This window comes from Meriones unguiculatus, chromosome 4 (genome assembly GCF_030254825.1).
Source record: "Meriones unguiculatus strain TT.TT164.6M chromosome 4, Bangor_MerUng_6.1, whole genome shotgun sequence".
Lineage (NCBI taxonomy): Eukaryota > Metazoa > Chordata > Mammalia > Rodentia > Muridae > Meriones > Meriones unguiculatus.
In genome coordinates, this window is record NC_083352.1 from 13,286,953 (window position 1) to 13,308,853 (window position 21,901).

At 45.5% G+C, this 21,901-nt stretch overlaps 2 protein-coding genes across 4 annotated transcripts in view; one reads left to right on the forward strand and one right to left on the reverse strand.

The window, feature by feature from the left end:
• Window positions 1-8,929, reverse strand: part of Angpt2 (angiopoietin 2) — a 49,807-nt gene extending 40,878 nt beyond the window's left edge. The window contains exon 1 of the mRNA XM_021654749.2: window positions 8,328-8,929. Within this exon, the coding sequence (XP_021510424.1) occupies window positions 8,328-8,615 (288 nt within the window). The 5' untranslated portion in view covers window positions 8,616-8,929. The remainder of the gene's footprint in view (window positions 1-8,327) is intronic.
• Window positions 1-21,901, forward strand: part of Mcph1 (microcephalin 1) — a 206,855-nt gene that overhangs the window by 127,940 nt on the left and 57,014 nt on the right. The gene's annotated exons all lie outside the window — the stretch shown is intronic.

Below are 21,901 nucleotides of genomic sequence, written 5' to 3' on the forward strand. Positions count from 1 at the left end.
CTCCCATTGCTTGTGTTTGGCAAAATTCCTGCAGCTGGCTCTAGCCAGAAACAAATTGTCTGAAACAATCTTAATGTTTTCACCCCTTTTCCTTCTGGTTGGTGGTCTTGACAGCCCAGAGGCCTCTCAGCCAGGGTGGGTGGGCAGCTTCCCAGCTCCCTCTTTCTTCAGCACATCTTGGAATAGAAAGCCAGACTTTATGCTAATGGCCTTTCAAAGTCTCATACAACCCAGCAAGCTATGCTGAGAAGGAAGGGTGGCCTCCTTGCTTTAATCCATGACTACTTCATGACATGTTTCCCCCTACTTGCTGCTGGGCATTACTAGATAATCTCTTGGTTACTAAAATGGAAACCAGTTTGTAGCAGAGTTCAGTGGGACGCTGTTAATTGGTGGCACAAAGAGGTGAGCCAAGGACTGGAGATGTGGCACCGTGGTAGAGCCTTGCCTAGCGCTGCCAAGGCCCAGAGTCTCATCTCCTAGACCAACCAACAAGGGACCCAACATCCTGAATCTAAATCCAGGCTTAGTCTTTGTCTTGCTTTCAGGAATAGTCGGGGTATAAAGGTGCAGAAATCCTCCTAGGGCCAGCTGATGAGGAGACCAAGCCACCCAGTAGACCTGAGCCCTTCCCCCAAGCAAGAGTGTCAGTGAATTAGAAGAGGTGTGTACACACACCCATCTGTTCCTGACAGAATGTAACCAAATAGATGGGGAGCCTGGGTACTTGCTTCCTTTAGTGCATTATAAATGTTCTCTCCCAAAAGGCACTGATAAATATTCAATACACAGAAACTACTCCTTTTCTGTGTGACCTCATTAACATGATAAAACAATACATTTCCAAAACATATTTTGTATTATCCTACCCCTTAAGAATTCTACATTTTCTTTTTTTAAATAATTCTCCATTTTCCATAAAAAATATACATATATATTTTTATAAAACTATATATTTTTAATTATGGGTTGTGTTTTAAATTTAGTTTCTGGTTTCTATGTTTGCTTGCTTTGTTTCTTTCCCTCTCTCTATTTTTTTTTTTTTTTTAAGACAGGGTTTCTCTGTGTAGCTGTCCTGGACCTGGTTGCATTTAAAAAAAAAAAAAAAAAAAAAAAAAAAAAAACACAATGAATGTTGATTTATTATTTTCTAGCATTATCAACTTGATTCCAAAGTTTATTCACAGATGTGAAAGGTTGTTCAAACAGAGAACTGAGGCAGAACTTGAAGCAGAATAATTGCCCTCTGAGGACCCTCCTGGGGACAGGATGTTGGGGCACCCTATAATTGGTTCTCCTTGGATTACAAAGATAATAGTTCTTACTTTTGGAGTAGTGCTGGGGGAAGGACTAAGTCCACTTTTCAGAAGATTTTTAGGAGGTTCACATTTTTTGCCATTCAGTAAACACTAGATTTAGTATGTGAATGTTAAGCTAGCCTACCAGCCCTAGAGTTTAGGTGGAGCAGGGCAAGTTCTGCCCATTGTTTTCAAACCATACACCAAACGGTCATTTTTAATCCCGTTAAACTGAGAAAACATTAGCTGTCACGATTGCCCACGTTTTAACTGTTTTGTTTTTCTCAGATCACTTGGTTTTATGCTATTCCCATCTTGAACATGCTTGTAGTGCCGCGTCCAGCCACCTTTGGTCCTGCCCCGGCTAAGGATGCTGTGCGGGAGAGAGTCCAAGTGACTTTCTAAGTCACCATGGAAAGGGAAGGACCGAGAATGCTTCCCGAGAGTATATATTGTTGGTCATTCACAGTGAGGTACAGGGAATCAGGGTTTTATCTGTCATACACTTTCAGAAAGGGCCTGGGGTCTGTGTGTGATCTCCAAGACTACACACATGCCTCCTCTAGGCTGTCAGACACAGTCCTTGTTTTTACTGACTACACTACACAGCTTAATACAGAAGGTGAACCTGGGGCCTTCTCTCCCACTCCCTGCCCCAATTCCCCATTAGTAGCTCTGCCACGGTCCTCACTTAGAAAGGATGGGAAGTCCTGCCTGCCCGCATGGCACAGCTGTCCACTGAGTGGGAGACGCGCTCACGTTAACTGACTGGATGTTGGCCAGCTTGCTGAACCTTTCAGGTTCACTTCCTCTTCACCTCTAACTAAAAGTTAAATTATTGTCGAGTCTGGCTATATATAAACATTATCCTTCATTCCACACACTTTAAAATATTTGTCTGTGGACATTTATTTATATACTGTTGTGTTTAATGGTTTCTTTGAAGCTGTGTCTCATATAGCACAAGCCTGGTGTTGAACTTCAGAAGTACTATGAATTGGCCATTTCAGAAACACATCCACTTAGAAATAGTTGTGATTTCATTTTATGAGGCTTCGTTCCAGTGAACAAAGGCTTTATGCTGCCCTCACACACTGTCATATAACTCACTCACAGAGCTCCAGCCTCGAAGCTTCTTTCTCCAGGCATGTGTGTGTGCACCCTCTGGATGGTGCAGGGCTACCTCATGGGTCCCTCCAGGCCACATTCTCAAGCAGTCCCCTCTCCTTCCACTTACCCCAGCACCCAGAGTAAACACTTGGAGCCCCACAGTCAATATTTTTTGAGCAAATAAATGAACTTTAATGGCTCTGACCCCGAACGAGAAACACCTCCAGATTAATGAAGGGGTCTGCTGGTATTCACTCGCTCACGTCAGCAGGCTTAGAAAAAACATGCACTTCTACCCAAATCCATATTCATATGCCCCTCTCGGCTGTGCCTGGCACCTTCCCAGCTGAGGTGGGTTCCCCTGCAGTCGTAGGAGGGCTACACACTCTTTCTCTGTCTGAGCTCCTCATGACCTCTGAATCACACAGCACAGCGTTATCACACCAATGTAGAAGCTAGTTTACAAATACCTGTGGGAGACTGCACACAGCATGCCTGGTTAGAGATACCAAGAAGCCTTAAAGTGAGCTCGTGCCAAGCAGTTATCCCACTTCCTGTGCTAACGTTCCTGCTACCTACTACTCCAGAGATAAAAGCCTCGTAGGAAACTGACTGGATGCGGTTATAGCTCGGAGAAGACTAGAATGTGCAAGGTCCCTCACGTCAAAAGAAGACACAGAGGAAAACTGAAATGTCTAGCTCAGTCCTCTTTAACTAGAATAAGCCACTGGGCTGACAAATGAGAGCCTATTTTGGAAGAAAATAGCTGGTACAGTCAACTGTTTGCATCCGATACAATCAGGCTCATACATACACACACACACCGTCACAAAGGCAAAGTGTACCTTGTCTTTATCATAAAGTGATAGAAAAAAAATCTTCACATTTTGGTACGTGACTTAAAAGTACTCTGCCCGTGGTCCATTGCATATTCACTGTCTTGATCCCAACTCAGGAAGTCCCCAAGCTATCCCGTCTGTTCTCATTTCATGGGCAGTTATGGAAAGATACAAAGTTCCTCCTTCCGTTCCTGTCATTACTGTCAGCCCTTGGGCTCTGTCCCTTGCGTTTCCTGTCCTCCTTGCCCCCACATCCACTAGGCTTTAATGCAGGCACTGTTTTTACCTCAGTCCTCTCTTGCCTTGATTCTGCCACATGTGGTCCTCCTTCCCCCTCCTCCTTTAACCCAGAAGCAGCCTGGTACCTCATTTTTGTTCCTTTCCCCCAGTTTTTCTTCCAGACTGTTTTCTTTGTCACCTGGTAAACCAAGAAATATTCTGGCCGTGGTGTAATGCCACAGTCTGTATGGTGAGAAGAAAAGCCACACATCTTCACATTGCCCGCTGTAAAGAGCTAGAGGAAAAACCTAAGTGTTCCTCAAAGGACAGAACACACCTCACCATGTAGTCCTGGCTGTCCTACAACTCAGATCAGGCTGGCTCTGAACTCACAGAGATCTGCCAGCATCTGCCTCTTGAATGCTGGGATTAAAGGCTTGTACTTTTAATTTTAACTTTGCATATATCTTTCTTAATGTCTTTTATTGTTTATTTAATGATAGGATCAGTTTTAACTATTGTCTTTTAAAATACAAATATAGAAAAAATTTACAATTTTTTGTGTGCATAGATGTTTGTGGTGTGTGTTTGGGTATACATGTGGATGCCAAAGGCAATTATTGGCTTTCTTTTTTAAAATTAATTTATTTTTTTTATAAACTAGTGTTTATTCACTTTGTCAGCTATCTTTCCTATTTTCACTCTCCACTTATTTATGGATCAAGGTCTCTCACTGAACTTGGGTTTCACGAATTCAGCTGAACGAACTGGCCAGCCTCCACTAGAGGCCTATCAGTGTACCACCCACCTAAGGCTAGAGTCACAGATGTATGACACCATGCCTAGTTTTCACATACATGGGTCCCAGGTATTTTCATGTTTGTGTCACAGTGAGGCCACCAACTGAGACATCTCTCAAGCTCCAGTTGTTAAGTTTGTTTATGCATTTGAATAAAATAAGCAGCATGGACCTCATCTTTATCAGCTTTCAGACAGAGGGGACTGACTACCTTTCAAAAAAACTTCCTGTTTGTTAACTGTATAGACCCATTCTGATTAAAGTCAATGGACTTTCCAATATCAGCGCTCAAATGGATGGTCTCCTGTCTCAACAGGAAGTGAGGTATAAAGGAAGCCAAGCCCTTCAGGCTGATCAGGTCCATAGGGTGATACATAAATAGTTAATCCAGCATGCCTGGCAACCGTCTGTGATAGGCAGAGACCTCCTGACTACAGCATACAAACTATACTTCCATGTATAGAAAACATGTATCCTTATGCACCAGGAAGAGCTGGCACCTACTGTGCTGGGCGCACTCTCCCTGTGGCAGCACAAGCTATAGTAAAAAGTCACACACAGCACTGCACCTGCACTCTTTAAATACACTACCCATCTCAACACTAGTGAAGCCCATCCCCCTCATGCCTCAAAACGATGATGCTAACATAGAATGACCACACTCAAAGCAGTGGTTTCCCTGAGGTCTTAAATAAAGAGTTTAATCATCTTAGCTAAATGCAAAAAAAACCAAAAAAACAACAAACAAAAACTTCTGATACTAATCATATACTTATCTCCCAACGCATTGTGTAACTCCTGGAGGTACAGCTGCTGTTCTCCAGGCTGCAGGGCAGCACAGTGACCATGGGTGTCACAGAGGATGGGAAGGCATCTGTCCCATCATGAACCAGGTTCTGTATTCTTTCACAGACAGATAGACTGTGTTGCAACTGTGCTTGGTAAAACACACGAGCACGCACATGCTCGGACAGACACACACACAGGTGGGAAGGGCCTGAAAGGCTGGCTGAACTCCTCTACAAACCCCTCATCATTTGTTTTTTCCAGTGACAGTTACGTTTTCAGGAGCATAACTGTTGTGTTCCCACTGCTTTTCGACCGATGAACTGCAGTTTCCAGACCTTTCTTCCAGTTTATCTTACTATCGCTTTTAAAGAAAGAAAAGGCTTGCTGTTTCTGGACTGTCCTCATGTTATTTAAAACCCAGCCACTTCGAGGCGGGTGGCAGAGGAAATGTTTACATCAGGCTAATAAGCATTAGCTGTGTTTTTCAAGTCACTCTGCCTTAAAGTGGCGGCAGGGTTCATAGCTGTTTATAAAATATACGGCATTCAGTAGCGTGAAATAGTTGTTTATTTCCTTTCCATATTTCCTCTTGTTGGGGAAAAAAATACGTTTGACCTACCAAAAAAACAATGCATGTTGGTGAGCTGGGAGTCTGTGTAAAATGTGTTTGAAATCACTGGGACAGAGGTCTGTCCTCACGTTTAGTTGATGATCACCTGGTAGGATGGCATCTGGCAAGCAGGAGTTTGTCTTAGCCTTGCTTAGCCACTCCAGGGAGAGTGCGCCTTCCCCGCATTGTTCCATTCATGTGCTCCCCCACATTCATTCAGAAGGCTGACACTTCCTTTGCATGACAGATTAAAGGGGCAGTGTGGGCTCTTTTGATGGTGTCCATGGAGCTTTCTTAGGCTGAACTCCTTGAGCTGTTCTCAGCACTCAGAAACTGAAATGCTATTCATCTGCCAAACTCACCAAGAATCCTTCTCTTCCTTCCTGACAAGTTTTGAAACTCCTAAACACTGTTCTTTGGTTCTTTGGTGAGTTTCGTGTGCAAAGCAGGGAAGACAAGGAAATAAGGAAACATTTTTTAAAACAACTCAAGAAAAGACACATAACAATGAAACCAAATCATGCTTTTTCTTTGTGTGATAATCTATAAATAGGTGTTGGTCATGTTTAGTTACCATGCTTATCTGTGGTTCCATTAGATGTTATTTTCTTCCCTAAGAGAACGGTAGTGTTTATTATTGCAGGTGCCAAAACCCGGAGGCAAAAAACAAGCAGGGAGATTTCATTTAATCATTCCGAGTGGGTTTCATATTTACTTTTTGCTTTTGTTTCCACGCCTGGAGCCCATAAACCAAGTGAATGAGCTGGCAAATTGCCTTTCTCAGGTGCAGCGTGAACAGGTGCTGATGGGAGCAGGTGCCTTGCTGATGGGCAGATAAGCCTGCGGCCACCCCTCCTCGAAAGTCAGCCAAAAAGCTGAAAGAGGGGCCTTTGAAATACCACCGCCTACTGTTCAAATATTTACCAATAGACCCTGGGAAGGAGGGGTTGTAGCCACCTGACTTTTGAGTCCCTCCTCCTGTTGTCTGGAAACCACACAAGAGGGTTGGTTTCCCTGCCCAGGAAACACAAGCCCAGGTATCCCCAGCCGGGGCTCCACTGGAGCCCAGCATATAAAATGAGCAGCGTTGCCCTGTGGCAAAACTTTTTTTTCGTTTGGCGACTGTTTATCTTAGCAGAGGATTTGGTAGTTGGCAGAGTACAGTGTTTACTAGAAGGCTGTGCCTCCCTCCAGCCCACCCCCGAGGAGATCCAAATCCTCAACCCCACAGTAGACGGGGCAGGTCCCTGAATGTGAGCAGGACAGTTCCCAAAGAGCTAAGCAGATTCCTGGGACTCCTCCCACCCCAGGCAATGGGACATGTGTTGCTGGACATTAAAGTTCTATGTTCAGACATCTGTGAATTTTGGAAAGGAGAAAAACTGAAGAAATCACCCAGGGAAAAAAAATAGACACTGAGGAGGATTTTTCTGTTGTGACTGTAGTCCTGGGCAGTTTTTGTTTTCTGTTCTTTAATTTGAACAATTCCCCTCTCCCCATAAGAGCAGATCTGGCAACGCTCATTCATTGAGACTCTGGGTTCTAGCAAAAGCTTGTCCACTTCAGAAAGTAGGAATATACATGAGAAATGCAGATTGGGACCCCAGCCCTGTTCTCAGATTAAGGAAGGGCGTCAGACCAAAAGATTATGGTGACATCTGAGAAAAACAACTTCTGCCTTTCTGGGAAGAAGTACTAAATGAAGTCCACTGGCTTTTAAAAGATTTATATGACTTTAAATAATTACCTTGTAAGCATGTGATGTCATTGTCATAACGTGTAACGATTCATCTGCTATCTACATGCTTTGTTTAAACTTCCTGTGGAATACATATGGTTCACATAAAGAAAACTCCAGGGTCATTTGAGGTTTTGTAGAAAACAATCATTTGTGAAAGCAAAACAGACCTTTCGATGTCTTATTTTGGTTACGCTCTATAAAAAGGCCATGAAACAGAGAGATCATAGCAGCCCCAAGAACAAACTGTCAGACCCTCTCAGCCCAGCACGACTTGAGCATAATAGCCCCACGTGGGGACAAGCTCAGAGCCTGTCTCCGGGACTGAGCAGAGCTGCAGTGTCTCCGGGACACTTGGGAAACACAGCCCCGTTTCCAGATGGCAACCCCCTTCGCGGCGCAGCCCTGAGACTCTGAGAACACGAGGTTGGCTTTATTTAATTTCCTCTCTTTTACCAAGAGTCATAATCTATTTTCGTAAAGAAATTCAGGAAATTGGTAAAGCACTTGACTCCATCCGTTAAGTGTCCGTGATTAACGTGATTGTCACGTTTTTCCTGGCTCCGAGCTGTCTTGTTCACGGCCTCCCTTACAAGCCTACAACCCGCTGAGAAGACCCTAGTAATCGGTGTCACTTAGCCCCAGCTACTCAAACAAAACAGCATGGGAGATCTGCAGAGACGCATACTTCCTCTGCCCGGCTAGTAAAGATTCCTAAGTTCAGGGGCTTTTCTGAACAGAATCTGGCATTCTTTTCAGATAACCCATTTGTCGCTCTTCACTCTGTGGCTACTTTACACCAGGGCAGCACAAAAGGAGCCATCCTTCACTTAAGGACACTTGCAGTCCGTCTCAGCAGCCCCCATCCCTGATAAGACCAGGGCTGCCAGTTCTCACCCAGACAGCCAGCCCACCACCGTCCTACCTTCATCAGCCACTGTGTGTTGTTCTCTAGAATGTTCTCCAACACCTGCAGCCGCTGTACAGAGTCGTCGTAGTCGAGGGGTGCATCCCTCTGCACGGCATTGGACATGTAGGGGCTGGAGGAAGATCGGCAGCTGTCGGTCTCCGGCAGCAGGAATGTGTAGCTGCAGGGTCCGTTCTGGACCTGGTACTGCCTTTTGCCCGTGCTGTCCACACTCTTCCTAAAGTTATTATAGGCTGAGGCCAAGACAAGATCACAGCCAAAAGTCAGGAAAACAATCTGCCACATTCTTTCTTTCTTTGGGTTATAAACTGTGAGTTCAGCAAACTTGCAGGCGCGTATGCGTCGTCCTGAGCCCTCAGCTGCTGCCTAAAGCCCAGGGCCGTGCTGTGGGAACAAGTCCATCAGTGTGAGCCTTCTCCTCCCGTTCCTGAAGCAGGCTTGATTCCCAGCGCTGCCTCTTCCCTTCTGTCCCGCACACAGGGAGCTGTCCTGCCGAGGAAGGAGCAGCCCCGCTCACTCCAGAGGTCTGCACAGACTCTTTGTTTCTCCCCTGAGTCTACAGTGTCAGTATCCGAATCAATCACTTTCCTTCCCTTATATGATAAGTTGATAAGAGCAGCCAGACATGTGCAGCCAGCCGCTCCGCCCCCTGGCTCACCCACTATCTTCCTGTAGGGGGTCACTAGCCAGGCAGCAGGAAAACTCAGAGTGCAGTGCTTACTGCCCCAAAGGACTGTGCGCTGCAGGAGCCTTCTGGGAACACAGAGCAGCCACAAGACCCCTGGGCATGTCATAGGCACCACCCTAATTATTTCCTCGAGAGAAGCTGGGGCTCTGTTGTCTGTCTGCTCATTTGCAGGCGAAGCTTGCAGGCTATTGGAGGTAACTGCTTTAATTTTAAAGCACAGTGAATGTTTCTGGGTTTTCCTTTAGGAATAAAACTACCGCTATATCAGGACTTTGGTTTATTTTTGTTACTGTAAATATAAAGAGCAATACCGGCCCTTGTAAATTGTGCCCTTCCAAAGGGAGGTAAAATTCTGTTGATATTATTTTTTTTAAACCATTAGCTATGTTATGCATAATTTTAATTTTAACCCAGTTTGATTTTATTAAGTCAAGTTACAAGGATGGTCTCTCAGCTCTTACATGTTTGTACCATAAAACAAAATATTTATTTAAATATACAAATAAAACTTAAAATACCTTGGCCTGATTAATGTTCTATTAAGTTATGATAGATACTTATATGAAGTATATCAAGAGGGAACATACACTTTTTCCTTTGCTGTATTGAGGTTTGCTTGGGGCTCATCGTTCTGAACACGCTATTAATTAAATTAGTTCCAGTCAGTGGGCTCAGGCAAATCACTTTCCCCCTTTAATTAAGCTCTAAAGCCCCTGGCCATAAAAGTCAGCGGCTGCTCTGACTTCTAAGGCACTTCCAACTGCGTGGCTTCGCTGGTCCAGTGTCACTTCCCTTCATAGAATGTAACGCTCTAGAGATCAGTACTGTGCAAACTCCAGTATCCCACGAACTGACTCAGGACCATATCTGCCTCCAGAAAGCCCAGGGCAGCTTCGTGCTCTACATTCCCAGTTTCTGGGGAATGCAAGACACATGATTTCAGGTCATAGGTGAGTCTGGAATCTGCGCAGTGAATTTTGTTTTTCACAGAATCTGTTTGGAAGAGACCTAACTAAATCTTTGTAAAACACATCCTGTTAACAAATACCCCCAAGTGGGCACCAGAACAGAACATCTCATCCCGAGATCCATGGGCAGAAATCACAGGGTCCATAAACTTGGAGAAGAACGCACGTGTGTGTGTGTGTGTGTGTGTGTGTGTGTGTGTGTGTGTGTCAGCAAGCCCTAACTGAAATTCAGTTCTTCCAGTGTCACTGAGAATTGAGGAGCCACACTTTGCCGTTGGTGTAGGCACGCCCTTCCTAAAGACACCTTAAGCCTTACACTTGGTAGAAGGGTCTCACAGGCTCAGAAACTACCAGCAAGTTCTTTGGTTCAGAAAGGCCATGATCTGGACAGTTAGTCGGGAGGGAGTTTGATTCCTGAGGGATGCTGCACGGCTTACTCAGCCCCACTCAGAACACCTCAGAGGAGAGCAGGCGGCTTCAGCTTCAGCCAGAGCACGATGTATACTTAGCAAAGCTTAGCTGCCCTCAGCCTCTGTGTTCCTACCTGGAAAATGGAGACCTTTTTTTTTTTTTTGTATGAAATTTTCTGGATTAAGTTGATATGTAATTGGCACAGTTTAGAAATGCCAACTCCCTTTCTTTACAGGCTTGCACATTAAATGGAAATGAGTTTGCTCATCATCAAAACAGTAGCTCTGGGGTTCGGTACTTAAAATCCGACTCAGGGCAAGGCAGAAGCAATGGGTGCAATTTTTTCGGTTTTGTTTTTTTGTAAAAGCACAACTCAAGGCAATCATATGGTTTTGGTTGGACCCATTGGATTGCGTTCCAGGCAAATAGGGATGCTTAACAAGAAGGGACGTGGAAAAGCAGATGTGCCAAGTACCGAGGCAAGCACTCTAAAGGGCGTGGCGACACTCACATCAGGACTTCTGGTCCAAAGGGGTTCATGGGGCATGGAGGAAAGGAGACCATAGGCCGAGGGCTATGAGAATGTATAGGAGAAGGTGGTCGCCGCTCGTGGGGACACCAGGCCTCTGTGCTGTGGACACTGTCCTCATCCAGTCCCCTGAGAACATCGCAGGAGCCGTTTTTTATAGGTTCTGAGATGGAGATTATTAATAAAGTGGAGTTGGCAAGACTTTGAGGTGGTGGAGGTTTCAGGCTCTATGGATTACCCCAGCCACCAGCAATCATGGCAGCCTGCAGGCAACCCCCAGCCTGCCAGAACAACCGGGCACCCCCAAGGCTTTCTTCATGAAAACAGCACTTTACATTTTTTATCTTCATACCCATGAAATGGTACTTTTGGGGTTTTGGTTTTTTTTGTTTTTATTTTTGTTTTTTCAGTCATTTAAGAATGTAGGAACCAGAGCACAGCATAGTGGCATGTGCCTGCAATTCTACCACCCCAGAAGCTATAGCAGAAGCATTGTGCGGGTTTGAGGCCTGCGTAGTTCTGCCCCAGCCTGGGCTACATAGAAGCTCTCTCTCAAACAAAACAAAACATACACATGCATGCGCACTCACATACGCACGCACACACAGCTAGCTCATACACCCAAATGAGTTATGAATTAGAAGCAGGAAGAGATCAGCAAATCCATACCCTGGAGATGGGGCATATTCAATAAAACCACTCACTGTTGAGTGTATATCTAGCATGAAAATAAGGTCTTTCCTTAATAGTGTGACACATGCTGGGGCAAGGGGCTAATACAAAGCCCCATGGGGGGGGGGGGAAATGACACTTTTGAAGCTGGTTATAAAGTGCCAGGAATGTGCCGCCATCACAGAGCAAACGGTGGCACAGTGTAGCAGCCCCAGGGCCACAGGAACTCAGAGGGGCTTACAGAGTCAGAACAGACTGCAAAGAGGAGCTGCAGAAGACCCTCACAGGACACAAACCCCAGGGCTCCAGCAGAGACCGAAAGGGCCCAGTTTCCTCTCCTGCCCAGGCTACAGTGGTTCCACCATGGTTTGGGCACTAACTTGCTTAGACCCCCCCATCCTTTTCTGTGATTCTCAAAGCATTCCTTTTCCATTGAACCTCTGGTTTCCCCTTCCCAAACCCCACCCCATCACTTGATTGCTGAAGCAGATGAAGGTACAAACTGGGGGATATTATCACTGACTTCCCAAAGCTGTGCTCAGCCCCAGTCAGTTCTGTGGAGCAGCTGTGTATGGTGCTGGTTTTCTTAATTATGTGTATTTTCTGCCATATTGCATGTCATCAGCTGAAACTGCGGAGCCCTGTTTACCCTCCTAAGAACTGTCTCCGCTTCTCATTAAGCCATTCGATGGTACCAGGAAGACATAGTTACCTGTTTCCAGAAACAGATAAGGTCTTCTGCAAAGACCTTTAAGAGAAATTTTATTAATTCTTTGGGGATTTCATACAATGTATTTTGAACATATTCACTCATCCATAACCATCTTGTCCGCCCTCGCACTCAACTTCCAGATGATAAGGGTAACAGTTTCCTCATCTTCTTCCTCCTTCTCCTCTTCCTCCCCACTTCAGTCAGCCCAGTTTGTGTTACGCAGACGGTCTTGAGAGCAGGGCCTGCCCTGACATTGTGGCTAACCTGACAGGAGTCACATTATTAATAAAATAGTAATAACAACCGATTCTTCTTTAAATGCCAATAACTCTTCAGCTCTTCGTGGGATTTCATGCCCACCCCATGCTGGGACTCTGGCTGGCTGTTGCTTGCATGGGCCTCATGAACGCTCTCACAATCACTGTGAGTTCACATGCCCTGTTGCGTCTGGAAAGCACTGCCTTCTTGATGTCATCAACCACCTCTGGCTTGTACAATCCTTCTACACAGTATTCCACAAAGAACCCTGAGCCTTGCAGGGAGGGATGCCTCACAAGGACTTTTAAGCACCACCATCCTGTGCCATCACCGCATCCTATTCAGCTGAGGTAAAGACTACAGGAACTCCTATAGACTCTGGCTTCCCCAACACTTCAGGAATCTAATCCCTCACAGATCCCCTGCTGTCAGAGTCATGGGGTCAGAGTGGTCAGAGCCTCCGGCTTGGCCAAAGTCGCCCAGAAGATCATTGTCTACCCATGCAAGTGGTGTCCTCGGAAGCCAGGTACTCCCCACTTTAAAATCAGCACAGAGTGGGCAGCTTCCATGGGATCCATGCCAGAGGGCATTTGTGAATAGCTCCCACAGCCTTCACTGTTGCTGTGAAGCAGTTCACAGAACGTCACCAGGAGTTTTGTCCTTGTCACATGAGTGGGTGGACATGGGGTCTCTCACCTGACCCGGGAGAGCGTTAAGCCCTCACCACACAAGGGACATTTTACAAAAGCCTGTGTTGTTTAAAAACATACTCCGAATGTTCAGCCTCTGTCAGGCGTGGGGTTTCCTGCACTTGGATCTGGATCACCATCATTGTCTCCAGGCCAGGCAGCCCCTCCAAGCCAGTCCCCTGCCCGCAGCCTCACCAGGCACAGCAGAGTCCTCTCTCCATGCCATCACTGCCTGCAGCCCTGGCGTGCTGACTGGCACAGGCACATCTGGCCAGCTTGGCCTGGACTTTTGGAAAGTGCCTTGTTGGTATATGAGGGCCTCTCAGTGCTGAATTATCCTATGATGTGAAGCTGGGACACTGTGTCTTTGCAGTCAAATGGTCACACTCGGGACTCTCAGGCGCCTGGCATGCGAGAGTAGGGAGAGAACTAAGGGACCTCTTGGCCATGCCTCCTACTGCCCTTGGCATCTTTAAAATTGTGGAAATAGCCGATACGTTTTCTATGTACAGCTCAACATTCATTTTCAAGGAAAAGCATTAGGCGCACAGTGGACATAAAACTTGTCAGGGAAGTTTTCTACTTCTGTCTCTCTCCAAATCGTCTGAAGTCATTAATGAGAATCAAGGAAGCAACTAACACACACACACACAAAGGGAGGGAGATAATAACATTTCAGCACTCTACAGCGGTCCCCACACAGCGATACCTTGGCCTGGCTTGTTTCTATCCAACATATGTTGACGATCTGAAGAACACAGTGGCCGACTGTGGCCATCAGCAAAAGCGTCAGCACACCAACTGCCACCACTCCCAAGCTGCCAGCATAGCCACGTGGAGCCCAGGATCTGGGGCACTGTGAGGTCATCCTCAGCTGCAGATTTGAGAAAAAGCCCCCGAGAAAGCCCCTGAAGTTACTAAGAGTCCACAGAGACACACACAGACCCATCCATCCCTCCGTAGCTTGTGCCTGTTAAAGATGAAAAAAAATCAAGGCTCACTGAGTGGAAAAGCAAAGACTCCTGTCAGCCAAGTGCATCCACAGGCACTTCTTTTTTCCCTAGTGGTAATGGCATCGAACTTAAAGCCACAGTGCGTATATGTGCGCATGAGAGCGAGTGTGCAGGCATGGGTCCTCCTACTTGTAGAGCAAATACTATTACCAAACTGTAACCTCAGTCCCTAAAGCAGTAATTTTTACTCCAGTTTTAACAGCTCCTTTGGAAAGGGCTGAGACTTTCTGTTTCCTGCTGGCTGACAACCTGTAAGGCACTGATATGCATCCTAATGACTAAATCCACATCACAACCCAAAACTGAGGTTCTGGGTGCTCTGTGAAAGTACACACTTGTGGGAATAGTGAGGATCAGTGATCCTCTGTGTGAGGGGACAGCCTGTGGTGTCCCACTAGGGAGCAGTCTTGTGTTGAGTGCACAAACCCACTCATCAGTGGAGACTTAGAATCCAAACCCTGCAAACCCAGCATGTGTCCATTCTAAGTGTATATTCACATTGACCCCACCCTCTGAGAGTGAAAAGAATATGATGGGCCTAGAAACTAAAATACAGTGCCAATTGGGACACAATTTCTGTTCTCATTGGAAGTGGATGTGTGTATATTTACGTGTGTTTGCTGAATGCACCTAGCATTTGACATAAAGGAGCTGGCCCAGTATCTTCATGAGAGCGTAGTGAAGTCATCAGCTTAGAATCGGGCACTGTCCCTGTGGGATCCACCTCTGTGAGAGGCGAGGAAGTGAATATTGTTAAAATCATTCTCTGACAGCCAAAGGAGGGAAAGACCGTCTGCCAGATGTGTTTTCAGGCCACTTCCTTTCCTGGGAAACAGCCATTTCCGCCCACCGCCAGCATGTTTTCTTCCACAAGTTGCTGGTGACAGGCCCATCGGAGGAGCACAGGATCTGTAGCGTGGGCCTGCCACCCCTCAGTCACCATCTTCATCCCAGCTGTGCAACTGCTGTTCGGCAAAGAACTGCAGACCTGGTATGTCGGTGAGTGCGAGGGAGAGGCTATAGAAGGGTCACATGACCGCTTGGTGCCTGCCATTCCTGTTGAAGTCATACAGAAAAGGCACCAGGTGCTCACCCAGCGGAACTTATCTGAGTGTTTACTGTGAAGTCATATCTGAAGGACATGCACATAGAAAAGATTTTTTGTTTTTAAAGAAACTTGAAAAGATTCTCATTGTTTACAGTTTGCACCATCAGGACCCAGCAGTGCATCCTGGTCGAGCCCTTTCATATCTGACATCCACACTTGCGCATCTCCCAGCACCCAGACTCGAAAGGGAGAGCGTTGTATTTGTTAGAAACTTAGGAAATGTGCGAGTAAATGTTTTTTTAAGATTGCACTACAAATTCCTCGAATTTTTAGGAAGATTTCAGTTTATATAATCATCCTGTTGTATAAAGTTATCTCAAACATTGTTTGATTTTTAAATATTTTCATTCTAATATTTTTTGTGGAGTTTTATCACTCCATCAAAAAAACAAATGTCGAAAGGGTCCAGATACAGGTCACAGGGTGGAGAAGACAGTGAGTACCATTCTCCAACGATGAGTGAGTGGCAGCCTGACGTTTCTGTGTTTCCTCTGTGGTGGGAGAAATGGGGAACATTCTTTGTAAAGGCCTCATGTGCCAGTGATCACAATCTCACCCATGACCTGAATTAAATCCTTGCTTTGACAAGTAGTTGATATTTTTGAGGTGGGTTTATTACCTAAAATTTTACGCTAAATATTCCTAAATCCATTTCGACACACTTTTGAGAGTTTGAAAAGCTACTGCTTCTGAGAAGTGTGTCCAGAAGTGTGTCCAGAAGTGTGTCTTCAGAGCCATTCTAACGAACTGCCTGCATCTCCCACAGAGTGAGTTTTCATTTGGAGGTGGCTTAATGCCATCTAGATTAATCCTTTTAATATAAATTTATACATTTTTATCTTAATTATTGAAAAACATTTTTAAAAAGAGATAAAAATGCCATAATAAGTATTCACATTTAGATATATTATCTCTCTTGGTTATAAGTTAACATAAATAAATAGCTTATGTCAAGGTTATTTTAAAAAATGCACATGACCCTCATTTGGTATTCCTATCCATCTGGCTGAGTTAATACGAAAACTCTTTCTGTGGGAACTTACATTCAGTTATGGACTTACATGGACAAAATGGTTTTTAAAACACTGCATCACAACTATGATAAATAGTTGAACATAAAAGTTTTAGTCAATCCTTGTACACAGTTATGACGCTGTGCTTAGGTGTGTCAAAGACCCCCTGCTGTCCATGTCCCGGCATGGATCCAGTTGTTTCTTTATGGCCAGGTTTTCCTGGTTATCTGCCTGGGCACTCTGTGCTTTTCTTTCAAACTCTGCCTTGAGCCCCTCGTCTGGCACCCACTAGCATGTCCTCCAAATGATCTTGTTCCAGGAAAGGGCACAAGTCAAAGGCTGACACAAAAGAGAAAATAAAAGGAAACAAAGATCACAAAGAAAGAACAGCTATAGCAATATTAAGGTACCAGGTTCCTGACATCTGTTTCCCTTGAGAGAAAAAAAAAAATGCAATGTTTTCAAAGCTTAAAATACTATTCTAGTAGGATATTTAAAGGAAAAGAAATTATGTACTTTCTCTTAAAATTCTGATCCTTTTAAATGACCGTATTTATTTTAAAATTTATGTACTGAAAGTCCTGTTTCACTACAATTAAAAAAAAAAATGCTCATAGAAAACTGCAAGAGACAGTACCTATTACAGAACGTTAAGATCAAACCCACTGTGAATACTCACCTGCTCCCTCTGCTGGTCTCCTAAGAAGTGACCCTCAGAACTGTCATTAAAGTCATTAAGACATTGAAGATGTAGGCCCGCTGCAACTCTCATCAGTAACCTGGGTGCTGTCGGTCAGAACGCAGAATGGCACAGCATAGACAGAGCCTAGTGTGCACGCACACACAGCAATGCAGTTACTGCCCACAGGAGGTGAGCCGTGCTTTATGACACAAGTCTGTGCTGTCAGTCTCCAAAAGGAGTGGAGTTTGGGGCCCGACTGCCTGCAGCAAGATCCCACTCCAGGGAGGCAGAGTGGTGCTTGGTGGCACCTGCTGGGCCAAAGGCATTGCTTAGTGGTACCAGTGGTGAACTTGGTGCCCCCAGGGAATGTCCTGAAAGCAGGTGAAGGCTAAGTGAACTGCTGGAATGCCTTCAATGTTGATTTTGATCCTGACTATTTACTTAGTCAAAAAGAAGCCATCTCACCAACCCTGACTTACCCCATAGAGCAACCCAAACTGAGAGAAACTACATTCCACACTGAGAAATTTGTTTGTGCAATATAAAAATGAAAAAAAAACAAAACCCAACATTATGGGCATTCAGGGAAACTAACTGTAGGTGAGCAGAGGTGTGGTAAAGATGTGAGCTTACAGATGTTGTCTGGAATCTCACTCCTGTAGTCAGCTAAGCAGCCGACCCTACCCGCCCGAGGAGAGTTTGGAGCGGGGATTAGCCCACTCTGATCTGGAAAGGACTGTGAGTGAAGTGTGAGGAAAGGGTGAAACAGGGTAGAAGCAGGGAGGCCAGGGTGGCCACAGCCTCTGATGTTAATCAAAGCTTGCAAACATTTGAAAGGGAGACTCAGTGTGGCTGCTGTGAGGAGTTCCGTGATTGGGATTGGGGTTTTGTTTTTTTCTCTGTCACTTGAAACAATTAGTGATGCTGATTAGGAGGTGTAAATCGCTGGATAAGTGCTTGCCCAGCATGAGCAAATCTGAAGTAGCTTGGGGTGTTTGGAGGCTGGGGGATGAGGAGTAAGAAAGAAAACATCTTTAAATGCTGGACCAAAGAATGGTTTTAATAACATGAACAACATGATAAAACAACAATAAAATATTAGGCTTATCTAGTATTATGGAGGCTGGGAACACAAGCCACGATAGACTTTTCTGAAGGCATCCCTTACTGGTGATATCAATTCTCTCCCACTCCGGTTGTGGTAGAAGCTAATGAGAATCCATTTTGTGCCTTCACCACAACTCTCAAAATAGCTTGACAGTGCCTTAATAAGGTGACTGAGCAGTTCACAAACAAAAATAAGAACACAAGCAACCCCGTGCCATTAGAAAAGCCAATACCCAGGAGCCAGGCCAGCAAAGCCTTCACAAGGGGAAGCCCGTGGACATGGTTTACCAAGTCACTGTACTTCTTGCTAGATTGGTCTCTGAGGCTGCTACCTGGAAGGTACTAGACTGAGGTTTCCAAGTCAGTGCTAGTCTCCTTAAACATCGTAACTGTCAGTCCTCCACGTGACATGGAGAGAAGAGGAAGCTGTCCCTTACTCAGAGTGCCATGGCTGGATTTTCTCATGCTAAGTGCTGAGACTAATTCCATCATTGGTGCCTCACTGAAGGCTTAGCAGGGTTGGCTCCGTGATTTCTGGAATGTTATTCCTTGCTGTCGTTTCTGCTCTAGAAGAAATAGGCAATGAGGGGAATAAAGAAGACCCAATCCAATTAGTAAAAAGGTAAAAGAGCCCTCGAGGTATTGTATATGATTTTAAAGTAGAGTTAGGGTCTCATATGCAGAGTGCAATGTGTAGCTTTGTACCTTTGCAGTAATATGTCATTTGAGGCCCTTTGTTAAGGGTTGGATTGTATTACCCCAAAGTCCAAGTCGGAATTCCTATCTCCAGGGGCCTCAGAACTTACCTTATTTGCAGTTATGGTCATTCAGGTGTACTGAATTAAGCTGGAATCGTATTGAAGTAGTGTGGGCTTCATCCAGTATTGCTAGTATCTTTACAAGAACATGGTTGTGTGGAGACAGACATCCTCTGAAGATGCCACGTGAAATTGGAGGCAGAGAGCAAGTGACACCCCCAGACAGCCACCAGAAACCTGGGAGAGGCCAGATAGGATGACAGCTGTCAGGAGGGGCCATCCCTCAGGCATTCTGGCCTCCAAAACCTTGAGAACACGAACGTCTGTTTCTTAACCCCCTCAGTTTTGTGGCAGCCGTGGTTGCCATGTTAAACAGTGTCTAAAACAACTCACGTTACGAAGGGCATTGCCATCTGCTTCTACCACACTAGCCACCTGATTTTTCGTGCTTCCTGCTTAACCTGGGGACGGCGGGCAGAGGGGACCAGGGAGAGCTCACATTGTAACGATGACAGTAGCCATGCCCAGTTCTTGCAAGGCTTCCCTGAGAGAACCACTGAGCTGCAGTTGCAATGAACCTTTAAAGGCATGGACAAATTACCATGGCCCCTTGGAAGCAATCCCTGTCCTTCCATGTGTCAGCTCAGGGTCACTGCACCTGAGGTACTGGGTGACAAGAGCGAGCCATCTTTGTTCATATTTTTCGGCTGCACCTACAAGGGCACCTACCATGGAGTGAAGACATGCCTGCCCAAGATTATTCTCCATCCCAGCCAACTCAGGCTTCTGCTGCAGTAGAGGTGGCCGAGGTGCTGGGTGGTTGTCACAAACTCCCTGGCTGGTTGTCACAAACTCCCTGGCTGGGAAGTCTTAATCTACATATCCAGAAGCCCATTCCTCAACATCTGCAGCTGCTGCCATCTTGGTTCCCCATCCCAGGGTTCTGCCCTTTCAGCTGCGGTACTGTGGAGGCCTGTAATGGAGCCTCCATCTTCCCTTCATCCCACATGGGCTGGAGGTTGTTTCCTTCTAATGAAACCAATAAGCATACAGAGGTGAGCGGCTCTGAGCCAAATTCAACTATCAGATGCACAGCACCTGGCATAGAATAAATTGTTCCCAGGTAAACAAATCCAGGGATTACACTTATGCAAGCGATCTTCTATGCTACATCGCACATTTAAGAAAGCGCTAACCTTTGATGTTATTTGCCACATAAGTGACACTCTTTTATATGTTTTTTTATTATTATCATTTATTACAATTTATTCAATTTGTATCCCGGCTATGGCCCGCTCCCTCGTCTTCTCCCAATCCCAGCCACCCTCCTTCTTTTCCTCCTACGCCCCTCCCCTAGTCCATTCATAAGGCAGGTACTCCTCCCTTTCTATTTGACCCTAGTCTATCAGGTCTCATAAAGACTGGTTGCATTGTCTTACCACTCCACCAGTTTTAGTAACACCTTGCATTTGGAAAGGCCATGATGGGTGGCAAATCTTCACCAGTTAAGGGCAGAATAGTTTGAGTGTACACCCAACTACAAAGCTAGCTTAGTATGTGGCTAAGGGGTATATAATGTTAGTCCTTTGGGGTTCAGTGTGATTCCTTTGTATTCACGTCTATAAGCTTGGAAGATATTTTAGCTTCTATACAAGAAAGACAAGGCAGGTATAGAAAGACCTTTAAGAATTAGGTCCTCCTGTTTCCCCAGCCCCAGACAAGTGTTCTAGAACCTTTCACCTGCCTATAAAGTTGCTCTAAGAAAGTAAAACCATCCTGACATGGCGAGTGGTGGGAACAAGGTCTTCTCCGACTTCCTGTGGCATCAGCCATCTCTCCTGCATCTCATTTGGACCATGGGTTCCCCTGCTGTCTTTGGGGAGAGCTTCAGACCTAGGACAGATCCAAAAATGGGTTCTCCTTTCACTACCTGCTAAGCATAGCATGCTGGCCTCATCTCCCACACACCCAGCTGTCCTGGGAAGTGTGTGCACCGTGGCCTTTGAGCAGAATTCAGCTTGAACAGCTAGGCAGGCTCGAGGGAGAAGGAAGCTGTCAAAATTCTTTCCAAAGCTGGTATTTCTAGGAAACCACACAGCTGGAACCTGCACGTATTTGCTACCCAATACCAGTCCTAATCAACATTTTAGTTGGCAAAGGAAAAGGGGAGAAAACAGTAAAGCTTGCCACCTAAGACTTCGGGAAACCCCTTTCCATAATGTGCTCATTTGGTGCTTTCAGGGCACCAGAAGCCAAGTCCCACTTTGCACCTGTGTTTCAGACTGTATTTTAAATGCCTTAATGACCAAACAGGGAAATTTGGGGATTGTTTTCTAAAGATAACCTTAAATTTTACTGTACAGTTGTTTTCTCCCCTTTCTTGAGAATAAGAAAATTCTACTTTGTGACTACTGAAATGTCAATAATTCAGAGGAAATAGGCTAGACTCAAATGTAAGGCATGGGAGGCAGAGGCAGGTGGATCTCCTTGAGTTCAAGGACTACATCAACTTCCATGATGAATTCTAGGACTACAAAGAGAAGCCCTGTCCAAAAAACAATTCAAATGTAAGGCACCCCCTATGAAACTGCATCTGTTTATGCTGGAGCAGTGGTCCTCAACCTTTCTAATGCTGCAGCCCTTTAACACAGTTCCTCATGTCGTGGTGACCCCCAGCCATAACGTTTTTTCATTGCTACTGCATAACTGTAATTTCGCTGCTGTTATGGGTCATCATGTAAATATCTGTGCTATCCGATGGCCTTAGGCGACTGCTGGGAAAGGATCTTTCCATCCCCAGGCTGAGAACTGTTGAAGCAGTCTGTAGCGATAAGTGGCCTTCAGCTCCCAGCAATCACGGAGCCTCAGCCTCCTGAGTGCTGGGACTACAGGCCACACCCAGCTTGTCTGACACTCTCAGATGTGCTATAACACACTCAAGAGAGGAAGCTGCACAGGGTCTT